This window comes from Cladophialophora psammophila (genome assembly GCF_000585535.1).
Source record: "Cladophialophora psammophila CBS 110553 chromosome Unknown aczJe-supercont1.8, whole genome shotgun sequence".
In the NCBI taxonomy this organism is placed as follows: Eukaryota; Fungi; Ascomycota; class Eurotiomycetes; order Chaetothyriales; family Herpotrichiellaceae; genus Cladophialophora; species Cladophialophora psammophila.
In genome coordinates, this window is record NW_006912929.1 from 1,466,445 (window position 1) to 1,483,286 (window position 16,842).

Genomic DNA, 16,842 nt, shown 5'->3' on the forward strand with positions numbered 1-16,842 from the left:
AGAGAACGAGAAGATGCTGCCCATTGTCTCCGGATGCTGCCTGCCCCAGCGGAAAAAGGGAGTTTTGAGCGAGCAACAAGATCGCCGGGTCACCATTATACGCCAATGCACTGGTCATCATCCCTACGGATTTGAGATGAGAAGGCTGCATTGAAATCTGGATCAAGAATACATGCATGGCAAGACGCAACGCCACACGAGCAAGTTTTTTGGGGAAGGCAGACCTATCCCCCGCGGGACACGACAACTGAGCTGTGAACCGATCATTCAGAAAGAGCGAGCAAACTTTTCTCTTTTGGTTCCGACGCCCCAGGCCCCAGGGCCGGAGGGAGCTGGCTAGCTGGCTAGCTACACAGTGGCAGTGCTTGTCGCGAAAATTACGAGCTACGAGCTGGGATTAAAATTGGGTATGAAGGGCACCTGCGATCTCCATAACATGTGAATCACCTTCCTCTTGTCAGTCAGACAGACTGTACAGTGCCGCTTGTTTCTGGATCTCGGCCTGCTACTTTCTCCTACCTGCCTGCCTACCTGCCTCCCTGCCTGCCTGGAAACTTCGGGCGAGTTGTGGAGACCAGTATCTCTAGGTCGCGGATGTCAAACTGGACCTCACTAGCCTCAAGGAAGGGTTTATTGTCAGTGATTGTCATTGTTCTTTTTCTCAAGGTCACCTGTTCCCCCTTTTCCGAGGGAGCCTTGTCGCATTCGCATTTCCCGTTTCCTTTCCCCTCCCACACCTCCTCCCACCTCCCTCTCCCCTCCGCTCCAAGCTACAATGCTGCAATGCCACTCCCAGCCGCACATCGAGTGCGATACTACGCTTAAAAATGGAAGTCTGGGAACAGGGGGAGGCATCATGTACGTGCTGGCATCTGTCCACATGTGCGAGAATGATCATTTTGCTTTTCTTTCCCACCTTTTTGTATTGCGGACTGTGACCTAACGCCGAGAATTGGCAAAACGCCGCATGGCCCAATTGTGCAGTTAGTCCTCCGGTAGAAATATCTGACGAACTAACTGAAGAATCATCTTTTCACACTCTTGGTCAGTCAGCGGGTGGCATCGGCTTCGAGTCCATCCCTTCAGCCTTGCAACTCGTTGCTGATTCCTCCCACTGTCACACTCTTGATGACGACATACTCGTCAACACCATATTTGCTTCCTTCCCTTCCAAATCCGCTCTCTTTTACACCTCCGAAAGGAGCGGCGCCGTCGGAGATCAATCCGGTGTTGACACCAATCATGCCAACCTCCAGCGCCTCTGCCACGCGGTAAATGCGTCCAACATCCCGGGAGAAGAAGTATCCCGCCAACCCCACCTCGGTACCATTAGCAAGCGCGACGACTTCCTTTTCCGTCTTGAATGGAAACAACCCGGCCACGGGGCCGAATGTCTCTTCGTGCGCGAGTTTCATGTCATTCGTCGCGCCGGCGATAACTGTCGGGGCGTAAAAATTGGATCCCAGGTCGGGCAATTTGTTACCTCCGCAGAGGATTTTACCGCCCTTCTTCGTCGCGTCCTGCACGTGTGATTCTACTTTGGCGATTGCGCGGTCGTGGATGACGGGGCCGTGGGTCACGCCATCGTCAAAACCATAACCGACTTTAAAGTTTTTGACTTTTTCGGTAAACTTCTGGGCGAAGGCGTCGTAGATTCCTTCTTGCACGTAGATTCGGTTCGCACACACGCATGTCTGTCCCGAGGACCGGAACTTACACGCTATTGCCCCTGCCACTGCTGCGTCTAGGTCGGGTGCGTCGTCGAAGACGATAAAGGGAGCATTGCCACCGAGTTCGAACGACAGCTTTTTCAGCGTCGACGACGACTGTTTCATGAGGAGTTTGCCCACGTTTGTCGATCCCGTGAACGAGACCTTTTTAACCCGTGGGTCGGTGGTGAGAGCCAATCCAATTTCCGCCGTGTTTTTCATGGCGGTGACGATATTCACCACGCCCGGAGGGATACCTGCTCGGCGGGAGAGCTCTGCGATGGCGTTGGCTGTGTAAGGTGTCTCCCCAGGGGTTTTGGCGACTACGGTACATCCTGCAGCGAGGGCAGGGCCGATTTTTCGTGTAATCATGGCCGCTGGGAAGTTCCAGGGGGTGATTAGACCGCAGACCCCGACGGGTTGTTTCCAAGTCATGATTCTATTGCCCGGAATGGAAGCTCCGATAGTATCCCCGTATATTCGGGGCGCCTCTTCGCTGAACCATTGGAAGAAGTTGGCCGCATAGACGATTTCGCCCTTGGCGTCGTTGAAGGGCTTGCCGTTCTCCCAGGTTATCAGGGTAGCCAGGTCATCGGCATTCTCCATCATCAGGTCATACCACTTTCGCAGCATTGTGGCTCTCTCCCGCGGGAGAGTCTTTCGGAAGGAGACGAATGCATCCACCGCCGCGGCAATGGCCTTGTTTGTGTCCTCTGCGTTAAGCTCGGCACATGAACCTATCTTCTTGCCTGTGCCAGGATCATAGACGTCAAACGTCTCAGAGGAGGCGGCGTTGACGAATTTGCCATTGACATAGGCTTGGGAAATAAGGAGGGAGGGGTCTTTGAGTTTGGGAGCGGAGTGCATTTTGGCCATGGACAATCTTCGGTACGAGGGATGGACGGGTCTTGTCAAGGACGAAGGCAGACGAGGGCGAGCAGAGGACAGGAGACTGCGTATATATAGGGAGGCCATTGTGAGAGGGAGGAGGCTGGTGGTGCAGCCGGCGGAAAGAGTAAAATATGGGTAGTCTTCGTCCTGTAATGCTCTTTGACCTCCTCAGTTAAATCATGACCAATAGGTGATCGTAATCACATTGGGAACCATAAAATTGAACAAGGGGGTCCGCTTCGGGCAAGACTTGGAGAATGTTTGACTGGTTCAAGTCTGTTCCTCGTATATTAATTATTACTTCATGCGAAGCTGGAGAAGCTTGAAAGCGTGAAAAGACGGAGATCTGCGTGATGTCATGTCTGTATGGAGGAACACAGGGACCTTGTAGCAGTTGCAACCAATCTGCTGCTGCGTCGGCATTTACTACGGCGCAGCAAAATGTCCTATTGGCACTACGATATTTCGTCGGAGACCGCGTCTGCATGTCTAGCTACGTTGTTTATAAATCAGCGCCGCGGGCCACACCCAACATGGCAGATACTCAGCACCAGGAGCGCCGGAGCTTAAGGAGTAGATCACAAGGTCGGGCAATTGCGGAGAGAAAACTGGTCGAAACAGTGAATGCTCTGTCAGCGCCGGACTTCTTTGCGAAGTATGCACCACCTGAATTGATGATGACGGAACTGGGGACCAGTCACTCCGAAGTCGAGCTGTCAAGACTGCAAGCAGACGCTGCAAACGTGCCTAGTCGGTGGTTGGAGGCATGCCTGAAACTAATCGAGGAGACCAGTGCTCAGGACTACCAAAACTCGGAGATAAAGTGGTCAATCTCGAAGAAGAGGAAGGAGATGAAGCTGCCAGACATGAAATACATTATCCTCTTTCATGGTACCTCCCATCTTGTCGGCTTCATCTCCTTCATGATAACCTATGAAGACGGTTACGAGGTGCTCTATGTCTACGAGATCCATTTCACCCCTGAATGGCAAGGCAAAGGAATTGGCAAAAAACTGATGAAGATCGTCGAGGTCATTGGCCAGAACGTTGGCATCACCAAAATCATGTTGACCGTCTTCAGGACAAATCGTCGAGCTGTTGGTTGGTATACTCAATTGAGTTACGAAGAAGACGACTTCTCTCCCGGTCCCCGCAAATTGAGAAACGGCACCGTCAAAGAACCGAGCCACATCATTCTTTCGAAGCCAGTGAAACGATGATCCCATTGAGCGTTCATATCTGGCGTACACTTTTGCCCTTCATCTCGGGTCTCTCCATCTCCCATTCATCGCGCATGACAGCGAACAACGTGTCTCCAACAAGAATGGTCAATCCCAAACTCCAGACCAGCGTGATGGCATAGAAAAAGTTGGCATTCCCGGATCCGGCGTATATCCACAAATGGTGGAATGCAGGTCCCAGCAAGGTCGAATAGAGCAGTACTGATGCTGCTATAAAGGTGTAGCGGGTTACTGGGATTGTCAGTACAGGATGACGAAATTGCAAGGACATACTCACGTGGAAGCACGTGTTGGTACATTGGCAGAAATCCAAGATATAGCGAGACGTCCGCGATGCTCGGGTATGGCTTGAAGATGGCAAACAAGCCCAGCAGACTGGTGATGACGAAAAGCGGTTGGCTTTGAAGTCGAAGGGTCATGCCTCCCACATATCCCACCAAGTGCAACCAGAAGACGCCAACAAAGAAATCTCGGAAGGAATCGAATATCTCGATGAAGAAGTACCACCACAACCCCACATTCGGGGTCAGGTCGGGGACCGTTATTTGAACTCCGTAACACGAGGCTAGGAAGTTCCAGAACCCGCTGGTCAGGATGGGCGTCGTAGCAAGGAGCGCACCGAGTCCCGTGGCATACGAAATGATCGGAGCAACGACGGACTTGGATCGGTTGCTCTTGTGAATCATGAGAAGGGTGGGTGGCAGGAGTAACGCCGGATACATGGACAAATAAGTCCCAATCGCGAGCCCAAACATAGCTCGAACTGCATTTCCTGACTGAGCGTTCAAGACAGCTTGGATAATAGCGGCGTTGGTGAAGATGCTGGTGCTTCTCCCAAGACATGACAAGATGGTAAATGGATTGAAGAGATAAGCTGCGGCAATCAGGGACCCGTCCAATTTCTGAAATCGAGAGGTGGGGAGGCGTAGTTCCTTCGCGATTCCTTGCAAGGAGGCTGCATTCAAGACATCTAGCCCCACGAAGATCAGCGTGGAGGGTAATATCTCGAAGATGACCAGTAGCAGTGGCGCTTGGTGAAAGACACCGCCATCGTAAGGCGACAATCCATGTTGATAGAGAAAGAGACCTTCTTGAAGTCTCTGGAAGCTTGAAATCGGGGTTGATATTTCGACTCTCGCGGTCAGGAAATTGGGAATGTCGGGAAAGGCAAGGAAGATGACAAGGCGCAGCAGAATCGCGCCGGCATATATCGCGACCGTCTTGCGGTCCAGCGATATTGCCATTCTGGTTATAAGATGCACTCTCTGGTCGACCACATTGGCTCGCTGGCGTGTCGACGGTCAGGAGAAAAAGGAGGTCCAGGCTGAGTGAAGTTTGAAGTTTCAAGGTGGCCGAATTGGCCGCTGCCCGAATGTGGTTAGTGGATGTCGGCAAAACCCCGGCGGTTGCTTTCTCCACATCTTCAATCTTCGACTTTTTTTTCCTTGTGCGCTCTCCAACAAAAGAGCCTCTCAATCCCTCTGCGCTTTGCACCTCGCAGCAGTCCCAATATGGCGAAACAAAAGAAAAGGGGCCAGGCTGGGCAAGCGAAGAACTACATTACTCGAACGCAAGCTGTGCGCAAACTGCAGATATCCTTGCCCGACTTTCGGAGGCTCTGCATTTTCAAGGGCATCTACCCTCGCGAACCCAGGAATATCAAAAAGGCAAGCAAGTCGGCCACCCACTCGACAACCTTCTACTACACCAAAGACATCCAATACCTCCTCCACGAGCCGTTGCTAGCCAAGTTTCGTGAACAGAAAGCCCTCGAGAAGAAGATTGCCAGATCTCTCGGTCGAAACGAAGTGCAAGATGCGGTGCGGTTAGAAAAACATGGCATGCCCAAGATCAAATTGGACCACATCGTGCGAGAACGATACCCGACTTTTGTTGATGCTCTACGGGATCTCGATGATGCCCTGTCGTTGCTGTCGTTGTTCGCAAGCCTCCCGTCAACCACCGAAGTCCCGGCCAAGGTCATTTCGCGCTGTCAACGCCTCTGCCACGAGTTCGAACATTACCTTATAGCCACGAATTCCCTGCGAAAGTCTTTCTTGTCTATCAAAGGCATCTACTACCAAGCGACAATTCAGGGCCAAGATGTAATGTGGCTGGTCCCCTACAAGTTTGTACAGCGGGTGACGCAAGATGTGGATTACAGGATAATGGGCACGTTTGTGGAATTCTATTGCACACTGCTGGGCTTCGTCAACTACAGACTCTATACTTCAATCGGTCTCGTATATCCACCTAAATTCGACATGGTGTCCGACGAGCGAGGTGCAGAGCTAGCGGCGTTCACTCTGGAGGGTCGCGGAATAGCTGGCGTGATTAATCGACAGGAAGAACAGAACACACCGGCGAATGGCCATGCACAAAATGGAAATACAGAGGCGGTCCAGGCTCAAATTGATAGGATTGCCCGAGAAACTCCGGCCCAAGAGGACGTCAAGCAGGATGAGCAAGTCGAGGACCAAGTGCAAACTGACACCATTGACACCTTCACCCCCGCCGCACCGGAAGGCGACATTCTACCGCAGCCTGGCCTGACAGGCGATGAGGCAGCGCATTTGTTCTCGGATTTCACCTTTTTCATTTCTCGTGAAGCCCCTCGTCATCCCATCGAATTTCTACTGAGAGCGTTTGGTTGCAAACGAGTGGGATGGGATGCCGTGCTAGGCGAGGGTGCATTTACTCACGATGAAAGAGATCCCAGGATTACGCATCAAATCGTCGACAGGCCTGCAACGTCGCAAACATTGCTTTCCATCCAGGGCCAAGAAAGCTCGAAAGATCAAAATGTTCAGGCTGTCAAACCCGGGTATATCATGCCTGGAAGAATCTATATCCAGCCGCAGTGGATATGGGATTGTGTAAATGAGGGTAAACTGCTACGGACCGATTTGTATGCGCCCGGAGAGACGCTGCCTCCCCACCTGAGCCCGTGGGTGAAGCCCATCAACGGCCAATATGATCCAAGGGCAACGTTAGAGGAACAGGAGCCGGAAGGGGAGGCTGACGCAGCGGCTGCCGGGGAGAGTGAGGATGAGCAAGAGCAAGAAGAGGCGACTCGACTTTCTGCCCAGGAACAAGATCGGGAGGAAGAGGGCAAGTTTGATGACGAAGACGAAATAGACGCATATGACATGGATGTCGCACCCTCGGATGACGAATCAGAAGAGCAGGCTGAAGATGAGGAAGACACTTTCGTCGGCTTCGACGATGCGGTCTCAGAGGAGTCCGACCTGGACGAGGACACCCAACACCAGAAGGAACTCGAAGCAGAAGCGGCTGGCCGCCCTGTCAAATCGAGCTCGAACGGAACAGACCAGAAAGCCAAGGCCCTCAAAGCCCGACAGACGGAACGATCTCGAAAAGAGGAAGAAATTGAGCGCCAAAAGATGATGATGAGCAATAAGAAGCGCAAACTGTACGAGAAGATGCAATACTCAAACAACAGACGAGATGAAGAGGCCGAGAAACTGCGAAGAAAGCGGAGGAAGCTGGAAAAGGCCGGCAAAAGATGAGCTAACGGCGCAATGTCGCCCAGTAGCTCATGACTGTTGTGCTCTTTAGCGTGGCGTTGAGGTCTAGAATACCAAACTCAAGAAAATGGGACATAGAAACACGAACAAGAACTGCGTCCATTTAGCAATAGAGAGCCTTCTGTTCACAAGGCTTCAATCAAGGGGGGATTGCGCCCTGGCGAAGTCACGTGTTTCGCGGTTGGGCTTTTCATAAAAGCGGCGGTACCTGAGCTTCGGAGATCCATTGGAGCTTCGCAATAAAACTTCAACAACCTCGATCACCAACTTCGTACTCTACAGTCGTTCAGAAAAGGGCCCGGGAAGGGCGGCGCAGTATACGATGCTGCGTTTAGCGAGGCCTGTTGGCGCCTCTGTGCGCCGGCAATTGCTTGCCCAAACTGCCTTGTCCCAGGTACGTCTGGAAGTTTTTCAAATTCCAAGGTGAGAAGCTCGCGCGACTGACATTAGGTCTACAGCGGAAGACATTTGCAGATAAGAAAGACTCGATCTTGAGCTCGGATCCAGCATTCATGCCAGGCAGCCAGTCTAGCGCTGCTCCGGTCAAAACAGAGGTTCCCTTGGGCCCTGCAGGTCCCGGAAGTCCAGCTCCTCAAACATCCGCGCCGACGCCTGCTACACCGTCTTCACCTTCTTCAAACTCCACCGTTCCTCCACAGAACGTCCCCCTCGCGCCTCCGAGCCCAGCAAAGACTCAGACAGCTCCTCCAACGACTCCCTCGTCTGTCAGCCCAGCCGAACCTCCTTCCCCTCCACCTCCTTCTCAAAAGCCACCCACTCCCCGGAAAAGATCCTCCCGATTTCGTTTGCTACTGTACCTGCTTACTTTAAGTGCCCTCACGTACGGAGGAGCTGTCTTCTATGCATTGAGGAACGACAATTTCCACGATTTCTTCACCGAGTACATCCCTTTCGGAGAGGACGCAGTCCTCTACTTTGAGGAGAAATCCTTCCAGAAGAGATTTCCACACGCAAGACATAATGTCACGAGGACCCCTCGACCGGGAGCAAGGCCAGAGGACACCAAGGTAACCACAATCCCCCAGAAATCTGGACTGTCATGGCGACCCGTCGAAGAATCGGAACAGAAGGGAAGCGATGTCACGCAAAAGGGCAAGCACATGAGTGCCTTGGACGCCAACCAAACTGTGACACCGAAGGCTGCTACCGACGCAAAACAAGATCCTCACAGCGCAACGCCAAAGGAGAGAAGTGTCTCGGTTGAAACCGCAAAGAAAAGCGCAGCAGCAAAACAGGAAGGAAAACCAACCGAGACTCCTCAACCATCGTCCGCGCAAGGTACTTCTCCGGAAATGTCTTCCACCCCCTCGACGACTGATTCAAGAACACCTGTTATCCCACCAATCACACATATCTCACCCCTTGCAGTGCCCAATGCCGAAGAACCCGTGGTACAAGAACTCGTGAAAATCGTCAATGATCTCATCACAGTTGTGAACTCCGATTCCGCCGATGCCGCCAACAAATACTCCGCCCCCATGGCCAAGGCGAAAGAATCGCTCGAAGAGGTCGCCAGCAAGATCACCACGCTGCGTGACGCCGAACGCAAGGCCGCTGAGGAGCATATTGCGCAAGCACACAGAGAATTCGATGAAGGTGCCAAACAGCTCCTGAAGAGGATCGAGACTGCCCAGGCAGAGGATGACGCCCGCTATCGCGAGGAATTCGAGACTGAACGAGCCCGTCTCGCACAGCTGTATGAAGAGAAGGTAAAGACCGAGGTCCAGCGAAGCACCGAGCTGGCGGAACAGAGACTCAAGAACGAACTGGCCGAGCAAGCAATCGAGCTGAAACGCGACTTTGTCGCGCAGATCAAAGACCTGGTGGAATCCGAGCGACAAGGGAGATTAAGCAAGCTCTCTGATCTTAGCACAAACATCGACAATCTTACCGAACTCACATCAAATTGGAACGGCGTGATCGATTCCAATCTTGCAACTCAGAAATTGCAAGTAGCCGTGGACGCCGTCCGTTCTGCTCTTGATGCAAGCGCAGCCTCAGATGCGAAACCTCGCGCATTTGTGCGCGAATTGGCTGCCCTCAAACTCTGTGCCGATGGCGATCCCATCGTCGATGCCGCCATTGCGTCCATAAATCCCTCGTCATATCAAAAGGGGATCCCTTCCCAGCCGCAATTAATCGACCGCTTCCGTCGCGTCGCCCATGAAGTGAGGAAAGCATCACTCCTGCCCGAGAACGCGGGTATCGCGTCGCACGCCGCTTCGTTAGTTCTCTCGAACGTGCTCTTTAAGAAGCACGGACAGCCCACGGGTGACGACGTGGAGAGCATCCTTACCCGGACGGAGACAATGTTGGAAGAAGGAGATCTCGATGGTGCAGCGAGGGAAATGAATTCTCTCACGGGGTGGGCCAAGGTTTTGAGCAGAGATTGGTTGGGAGATGTGAGGAAGGTGCTTGAAGTCAGACAGGCGCTAGATGTCATTGAGACGGAAGCCCGGTTGCAGTGCTTGAGGGTTGGTTGATTTTCGCGTTGACGCCGTTGTAAAGGATAGACGTGGCGGGACCGGGAAAGAATGGAATGGACACGCAAGGCAAGACAGGGAAGGGTGACAGGATGAAACAGTGAGTAGGAGGCAGGTTTGTGTATACATATGTGTTTCGCAGCCACAGAAACATGCAATCAATGGCTTGTTCACTGGTTTCTGTCTTATCCTAGTGGCCTCTCGATGCCAAATGGTTCCAAAGAAACGCTCATTATGTATGTATGGTTCGTTGAGTTTTCCCATCCCCTTCCGTGAATTAAAAAGCTATACAAAATAAATGAAGATGATGTCGTAGCCAGCCAAAAAAAGTCCAACAAAATTTTGCCCATGAGGACGAGCCATTTCGTCTCCCCCAGAGGGTGTGATCCCAAACGCCTCGCTGGTTCCAAGCAACAGAAGCATCACTCCTTGACATGACCCAGGGATAGCCCCGAGCTTTCCCTTATCCCAGATGTCTCGTCAGTTAGTCAACAATATACATGTGTTCTCACGCAAAGAGGCAGATTGGCGGCGAATCTCCCGGCCCATCAATCAATCCAAAGCAACCATCTCACCCCCTTAATCACGCACCTGCCCGTTCCCAACGCACATCTCACCACCGAGACGACAGCCCAGATGAGCCAAAGTAGCCCAACGACGGTCCACTCAATGCCAGCAAACCACAGCTTGCGGAACAGCCTGATCGGGCCTCTCCGCTTCCTGCGAAAGGCGACTTCAATAGAGTCGTTGAGTTCTTTGACGGCAAGCGTACTAGTTGTGGAAAGCTTCATGCTCAATTCGCCAGCCGAATCCGCTGTTATTCGTACTTGCGGAGTCATGGTGTTTTCCACCTGATCTTCCAGGATTTGGAGTTGGCTGTGCAGAGCGGGTATAAGCGAGGTGGTGAATGAATGTAGTTTCTTATTGAAGGTTGATGAGTGGCCTTCCAGCGTTTTCATGATGTTCTGTGCTGCGATAATGTGTCGTTCTCGTTTCCTCACCCGTAAAGGTTTCGCAGAATGCAAGGCTTTGTTCTCCGGGGTAAGGCTTTCGAGAAGGAATGGCGGCAGTTCTTCACCTGAATCTTCCGCCCGACGTCCAATTTCTCGAGCTTTGACGGTTGAAGTATATAGGAGGACTTGTGCTCGTTCAATATCGCGCCACGTCACGTCTTGAGGCTCGCCGTCTTCTTGACTTATCTCAGATCCGCCCACCTTTGAAAGATCGCCTGTAGATTTGGCAGTGCGGAGGCCACTCAGACCCATGACCGGGCCGATGACGGAGTTCAGCTGATCGGATGCATCTCGCGATCTGCTCAAATCCAGAGCTGCGCTAAACCCGTAGCTCTTCCGTCGACCCAAGTCATTCGGTGTAGGAGGTGCTCCAGTATCAAGTTTAGGGAGGGCAGCAAGTCGTGGCGAATGTGAGGCCGAGCGATGCTGAGCAGCCAGACGAGAGATGTGGTCTGTAGACTCAGTCCTTGTGGCCGCGTCATCTGGCGCCAGAAACCCTTGCCTCTTCTCTTGTCGTTCGCGATCTTTTTGGAAAGGCGATGTGAAACTGGGCAGATTAGGATTGTTGTATCGAGGACGATCATTTCCAGAGTTACTTGTCTTGGTGATAGCAGGCAAGACATGATCGCTTTTAGTACTTGAGATGGTGGATGATCTTGAGCGTGCAAGGTGCGGAGGTGTTTTGAGAATCGTCCCGTTCTGCTGATGGTGATGATGCTCTCTCTCTGAGTCAGACCCTTCATAAGATCGAATACTACCTTCAGAGGCCGAGCCTCTGTGCCGGTATATTATCGGGACATCACGCTTCCAGATAAAGTCTCCTACTCGAGAAACCTCATTTCCGACGATTTCTGCTATGCGACCTCCTTTGAATATCGCCCGAAGCCTGGAATGGTCATTTCCTGCATTGGTAGTTGACCGCGTGCTGGCTTTGCTCGCTGTACTGTGTCTGTGCTCAATGGACGATTGTAGGGTCACTTCGTCTGCCTCTGTCGAGTTCGTTCGATTTTTGGACAGTGAACTGACGGTCCTGGTCATGGGGCTTTGGCCACGAGAATCGGGGCTATCAATGTGTTTGTCCGTTTCAGGTCCGTGAACCGATTGCACTGGTGGAACATGTGCAAAGTCAGTGGTGCTGATTTGACCCTTGTGAGACTTGCGGAAGGGGTGTAAGATGGTAGACATCGGTTTCTTGGAGGGCGAACTCGGTCTACTGGGAGGCGGAGAAAGGTTGATGGCAATACTAGGCCATTCAACTCCGTTAGGGGAATTTGGAGCGGTGGTGGTGTCATATTCTGTAGATGCGCGAGGTTGCCGTTCGTGCTCGAGGCTTGAACGGACCGGGACCTGCACCGGTGGAGGCCGAGATGAATCCTGTCTATTCCGTGACCGAGTCAAGGGGGAAGACTTTTTGAGACTGTCAACTTTGAAAAGCTTATTGAGACCAGTATGATCGATTGAAGTTCTTTTCGACGTTGGGGCAGAGGAACCCTGACTTGAGTCGCCGGGACCGTGTCCAAATACCTGCGGCGACTGTTTTGGCAGCGAGTGACTGCCTCGTTTGTCCAGACCGTCGTTAAGAGGGGTTTCTTGCCTCTTTCGCCGCAGTCGTTTGCGACCGCGTTCGACTCCGGCATCATCTGAAGACGTCGAGGCCGAATATTCCGAATCGCTGCTGTCCTGAAACAGCTTCTTGCGCATTCGAGAGCGTTCTCTAGAGCTGCTGCCACCCTTGCCCTGAACAGAATCTCTGATAATGTCTCTGCGGCGGCCATGGCGCCCACTTTTGTGTGGATGATGAGCTGACCTAAACGTCGGCAACTCAGGCAGAGCTGATGAAGACGTCTCTTGAAACGAACCATCATGGGACTCCGGGGGTGGAGACGATCGCTGCAAGCTAGTTGGTACATTGGGGGGTGCTTGATTGCGCCAGCCCGAGAACGTGAACTGGGTACTCGGGGGATAGATCAAATTGTTGTCTCGATCTTGGATTTTCGTCTTGTTCAAGCCTTGCTCTAACCAATATGCATCGGCAATCAAGTCGGCTGGATGAGTTACCCAGTCAGAGCGTGGGCGAGTTGGCTTGGGATGAAGTTGGTCTGGTACACGAGACAACATTGTACTCTTTGGCTCGTCTGGCGAATCATCGGGTTCTTCTTTGTCGGTGTCGACAGTACGCAGATCAAGCGGAGGTAAACGGACACACTCCAAAGTGTCGTGCTGGGTGTCTGGGTGACTTGAAACCACGGCATCAACCCAGGCCCTGACCTTCTGAACATCATGCCACCCATCCACCTCGCTATCGATTGGCGTCTTTTCCCAAATACGGAGCTTGCGATTTCGAACATACTGTAAAGGATTGTACGCCTTTTGCATTGCTTCTGGCCCAGGAGAACGGGCGTGGCTTCCTGGTTTTCGTATTGGGGGCAGATGTGGAAGAAGGCGTCGATGCTCATGGGCGAGTTCAAAATATGTCTTTGCCTTTTCAACTCGGGCTGCAGTGGCCGGCGAGATCTGGCCAGGGAAATCCGGGTCGACGTCAAGATTGGGGTCCACTTCAGTTACAGATACATCGACAGAGGTCGGTGCCGTTGGCCCATTTGGGTCACGGTATTTGGCCGACACATTGCTTTTGGGAGAGCCACCCTGGGAGAATTGACGATTTGTCGCGAGAAAGGGTGCGATGCTTTTTTTCCGGACGGTATTGCTCGGATTTGTGGTTGGCGCAGCGGAGACGACACGACGTTCGCCCTGTTCGGTTGAGACATATCTCCTTCCCGAAGCGAGGCGACGTCGACCTTCACTTAGACTCAAGGCCATATTGACAATCTGGGCGGGGTCATTGTCGAAGCCAACCCTGGCCATGGGCGTTCTTTGCGCTTCCAAATTACGCGAGGTTGACGCCGGACTGCCCGTGAACCGATGGTCCTTATGCGAGGACGACAGAGACCGCCGAACGTCAGTGCCAGGCACAAGCTGCTCCGAGCTTGGATAGTTATGTATGATGGGATCCTGCTTGACCTCGCTCGCCAGTGGAGAACTTTTGAAGGATGAATTGGAGTGGCCATTGGTTCTGTGCCTTCTCTTCACGAGCGTCAATTCTGAGTCGCCGCTATTTCGTTTCGCCTCTGTATCTTCTCGAGCAGGGACGAGCGATCCGCGAGGGAGACGTTTGGAATTTGAGACGGGTTCGAGAAGAAAGCCCCCAGAACGTCGGGAGACATTGTGGCGGGGAGCGTCGTTTTCCTTTGCTTTTTCCTTCTCTTTGCTCTTGGAGTCCCCATCACTTTGAGCACTGCTACCGCCAAAGGAAAGACGCTCTAGTAGTCGGGAAGGTCGAGGGTCGGGATTGCGACTTCTACTTCGATGGCTGGCAGAACCTGAAGCAGTTGACTCGGTCCTTGAACCCCGACCCTCTCGCTCGTTGGAAGATTCGCGGACGGAGTGAAAGGTCGGCAGAGACAGGTGATTGGGATCCGGGTGCTCTCGTTCTCCGGCATCGTCGCTGGCAGCTCGGCCATTAGGAGGCGTAGAAGTCGACATTCAGTCACCTGCCCATGGAGCGCAGGTGGACTATCGCAGCTTCCTGCGCGCAGGGATGGACGGGATCATTGCAGCAGCAATATGACCCAAATAACGCTGTGGTGATGGCGGTATGATTGCCCAAGGCAGATCGAGAGTGGTTGGGGGTCTGGTGTGTGAATGCTGGAGGGAATTGCGGACGAAGAAGAGTACAGAGAGCACAGAGAGCACAGAGAGGCCGCAATGCGGATTGCTGAGTCGGCAAAAAGATTCTGGATGGCGGTTACTTGGCCCTTGCAAGCTGCATGAACAACCGTCAACGATTAACTGGATGTAGAAACCCACCCTTTGGTGCCCTCAGTCAAGAGTCTTGGGCAGAGATGATGCCACGATCCGTCATTCAAGCCCCAATCGCAGCCAGCCACCTTCCTGTAAGGGTGGTAGTCACCTGTACCGGGTACTGGGTAGTCATTAACTAGCCGTCGTCACTCCGAGGGTGGCTCTGTGGGTATCGGCTAAGGGCGGACGGTTGCGCGGAGGGCTGTTTTGGGCTGTTCAAAGGTACCCTGCGAGCCTGTACACGCGAACCTCCATGCGATTTGAGCATTCCCCGTACGGAGCATTCGGTACAGAAGCTAAAGTGCTAGATACCTAGTACTGTACCTCGTATATTGATCGCAGACCCTACTCAAAGTCGTATATTAACACCCAAGCGCCTCGTACCGAATATGGCCAGGGCATAGCCTCATGACGTGCACGGCTCCCATCAACATCGGTACAACACAAACTACCCCAGTAGGCTGCCATATTTACTCCTACTACCCAACGAACAAGAGAGCGAAAAAGATTCCCATCTCGCGTCATCAAACTCCTCAATTCGACCAGGGTGGAGTCCTTGTGGGAGCAACAAGAAGATCTCCGGGGCAGCCCATACCCTCTGCCTGCTTAACCCTGGCTGCCCCTGTCAGCACCCGCATCTAAGTGGGATTAATACTCGGATGGGCTTGCAATGCTTCCCTCATCCCTTCTAGCTCGTCTATTCGCCTTCTATCAGTCGCAATATCGCCAATCTAACCTGCTCACTGGTCTGAATTCGGTTATGCCCTCCGTGCCGAACTCTTTCCCATCGCATACGCTTTCTGCCATCCTCGCTCCTCCATTCCTCTCGATCCAGATTTCGCGCAAAATCGATCTTACCCCCGGACGCCGCGTCCAACGTGTACTCCCAGTTGGCCCGGCCCTCTCGCCATGGGATTTCGTAGTCGTTGCGAGCGTGTAGCATGACCAGATTGAGCTCAACTTCTGGCGTCTGTGCCAATTCCACGAGCCTGGAGCTTGCGTCCCATTTGTCTTGGATCTTGGAGCGCAACCATTCTTGGAGTCGAGGATATGCCATCAACGGGGACAGAATGGGGGGAGTGAGGCCCTTGAACGAGTAAGACTCAAGTAGATTGGGCAATGAAGTGAAGCTGGCGATTAGCACTAAAGCCTTGAACGGAGCTCTGCCGAGCTTCACAACCCACTCGTGATAAAAGGCTGTCGAAATAAACGTGCCCATGGACTGTCCCACCAAGAGGACTCTGGACGGATCCACATACTGGCGCCCTGTGTCGCTTTGCTGTTTGCCGTCGTCGGACTCTCCGGTCAGAGCAGACAGTAATGATACGGCATCCTCAATCACACCCTGCTCCGTGGGACTACCAGTGCTGAGACCGAAGCCCCGGTAATCGAAAGCAATGACATGGACAGGTTTCGCTGGTGTCGACACACCCAACATCTGCTGATATGCAGAAGGGCGGTAGTTGGAGGCGAGATGAGCAGCATTTCCATGGAAAGCCACCACGGCAGTTGCAGTGGGATCACCGAGAAGAAGTTGGAGGCCGACGCTTTTGGAAGCAACCTCAAATGGCTTCAGGCCAAAGTCTGGTTGTCCAGTCAAGGCTTTCTCATGCTTGTAGAACAGATGGGTTGGCAGGATGTGCCAGGCAAAGAGGGTCACGTTGTCAGGAGTGACAATGGTGAAGGGCTGGATTTGATGATGGAGAAAGCCAAACTGCTCGGTATTGTTCAGATCCTGGAAGTAGGTGGGATTGATTTGGTGGACATAGGTGGCATTGCGCTGGACCACTGGCAATGTCAGAGCAACCATAGCCAAGGCATAGACCAATCCACACCCAGCCAGACCCCAGAAGGCCTTCCGGAATAAGTTGTCGAAAGCCATCACAGTATCAAGGCTGGTCTTCAGATCTTGGGTGCTGTTCGTTGTCAAGAAGATACCCGGTAGTGTTGGCGCAAGACGGGAACGGGGGCCGATTTCACACATCCATCGTGGAAGTTGGACTAGCAAGAAATGCCCAACTGCACGAGCAGGGTTTTGGACGCGTACAAGCTGGCGAAAGCTGTCGGGACTTGGT

The 16,842-nt window shown here is 52.8% G+C and overlaps 7 protein-coding genes across 7 annotated transcripts; 3 read left to right on the forward strand and 4 right to left on the reverse strand.

Annotated features, from left to right (window-relative positions):
* Positions 1 to 1,082: 1,082 nt before the first annotated feature.
* Positions 1,083 to 2,576, reverse strand: A1O5_06167 (succinate-semialdehyde dehydrogenase; the record flags this gene model as incomplete). The annotated part of the gene is made up of 1 exon (XM_007746762.1): positions 1,083 to 2,576. The coding sequence occupies one exon, from the start codon at positions 2,574 to 2,576 to the stop codon at positions 1,083 to 1,085; it is 1,494 nt and encodes a 497-aa protein (XP_007744952.1).
* Positions 2,577 to 3,133: 557 nt separating this feature from the next.
* On the forward strand, positions 3,134 to 3,820 carry A1O5_06168 (uncharacterized protein; the record flags this gene model as incomplete). The annotated part of the gene is made up of 1 exon (XM_007746763.1): positions 3,134 to 3,820. The coding sequence occupies one exon, from the start codon at positions 3,134 to 3,136 to the stop codon at positions 3,818 to 3,820; it is 687 nt and encodes a 228-aa protein (XP_007744953.1).
* A 13-nt stretch (positions 3,821 to 3,833) lies between these two features.
* Positions 3,834 to 5,085, reverse strand: A1O5_06169 (phosphatidylinositol glycan, class U; the record flags this gene model as incomplete). Its single annotated transcript, XM_007746764.1, has 2 exons — positions 3,834 to 4,072; positions 4,119 to 5,085. The coding sequence occupies 2 exons, from the start codon at positions 5,083 to 5,085 to the stop codon at positions 3,834 to 3,836; spliced, it is 1,206 nt and encodes a 401-aa protein (XP_007744954.1).
* A 267-nt stretch (positions 5,086 to 5,352) lies between these two features.
* On the forward strand, positions 5,353 to 7,371 carry A1O5_06170 (uncharacterized protein; the record flags this gene model as incomplete). Its single annotated transcript, XM_007746765.1, has 1 exon — positions 5,353 to 7,371. One exon carries the CDS (start codon positions 5,353 to 5,355, stop codon positions 7,369 to 7,371), a length of 2,019 nt encoding a protein of 672 aa, XP_007744955.1.
* Positions 7,372 to 7,711: 340 nt separating this feature from the next.
* Positions 7,712 to 9,893, forward strand: A1O5_06171 (uncharacterized protein; the record flags this gene model as incomplete). Its single annotated transcript, XM_007746766.1, has 2 exons — positions 7,712 to 7,783; positions 7,848 to 9,893. The coding sequence occupies 2 exons, from the start codon at positions 7,712 to 7,714 to the stop codon at positions 9,891 to 9,893; spliced, it is 2,118 nt and encodes a 705-aa protein (XP_007744956.1).
* A 548-nt stretch (positions 9,894 to 10,441) lies between these two features.
* Positions 10,442 to 13,771, reverse strand: A1O5_06172 (uncharacterized protein; the record flags this gene model as incomplete). Its single annotated transcript, XM_007746767.1, has 1 exon — positions 10,442 to 13,771. One exon carries the CDS (start codon positions 13,769 to 13,771, stop codon positions 10,442 to 10,444), a length of 3,330 nt encoding a protein of 1,109 aa, XP_007744957.1.
* A 1,693-nt stretch (positions 13,772 to 15,464) lies between these two features.
* On the reverse strand, positions 15,465 to 16,649 carry A1O5_06173 (uncharacterized protein; the record flags this gene model as incomplete). Its single annotated transcript, XM_007746768.1, has 1 exon — positions 15,465 to 16,649. One exon carries the CDS (start codon positions 16,647 to 16,649, stop codon positions 15,465 to 15,467), a length of 1,185 nt encoding a protein of 394 aa, XP_007744958.1.
* Between the last annotated feature and the right edge of the window lie 193 nt (positions 16,650 to 16,842).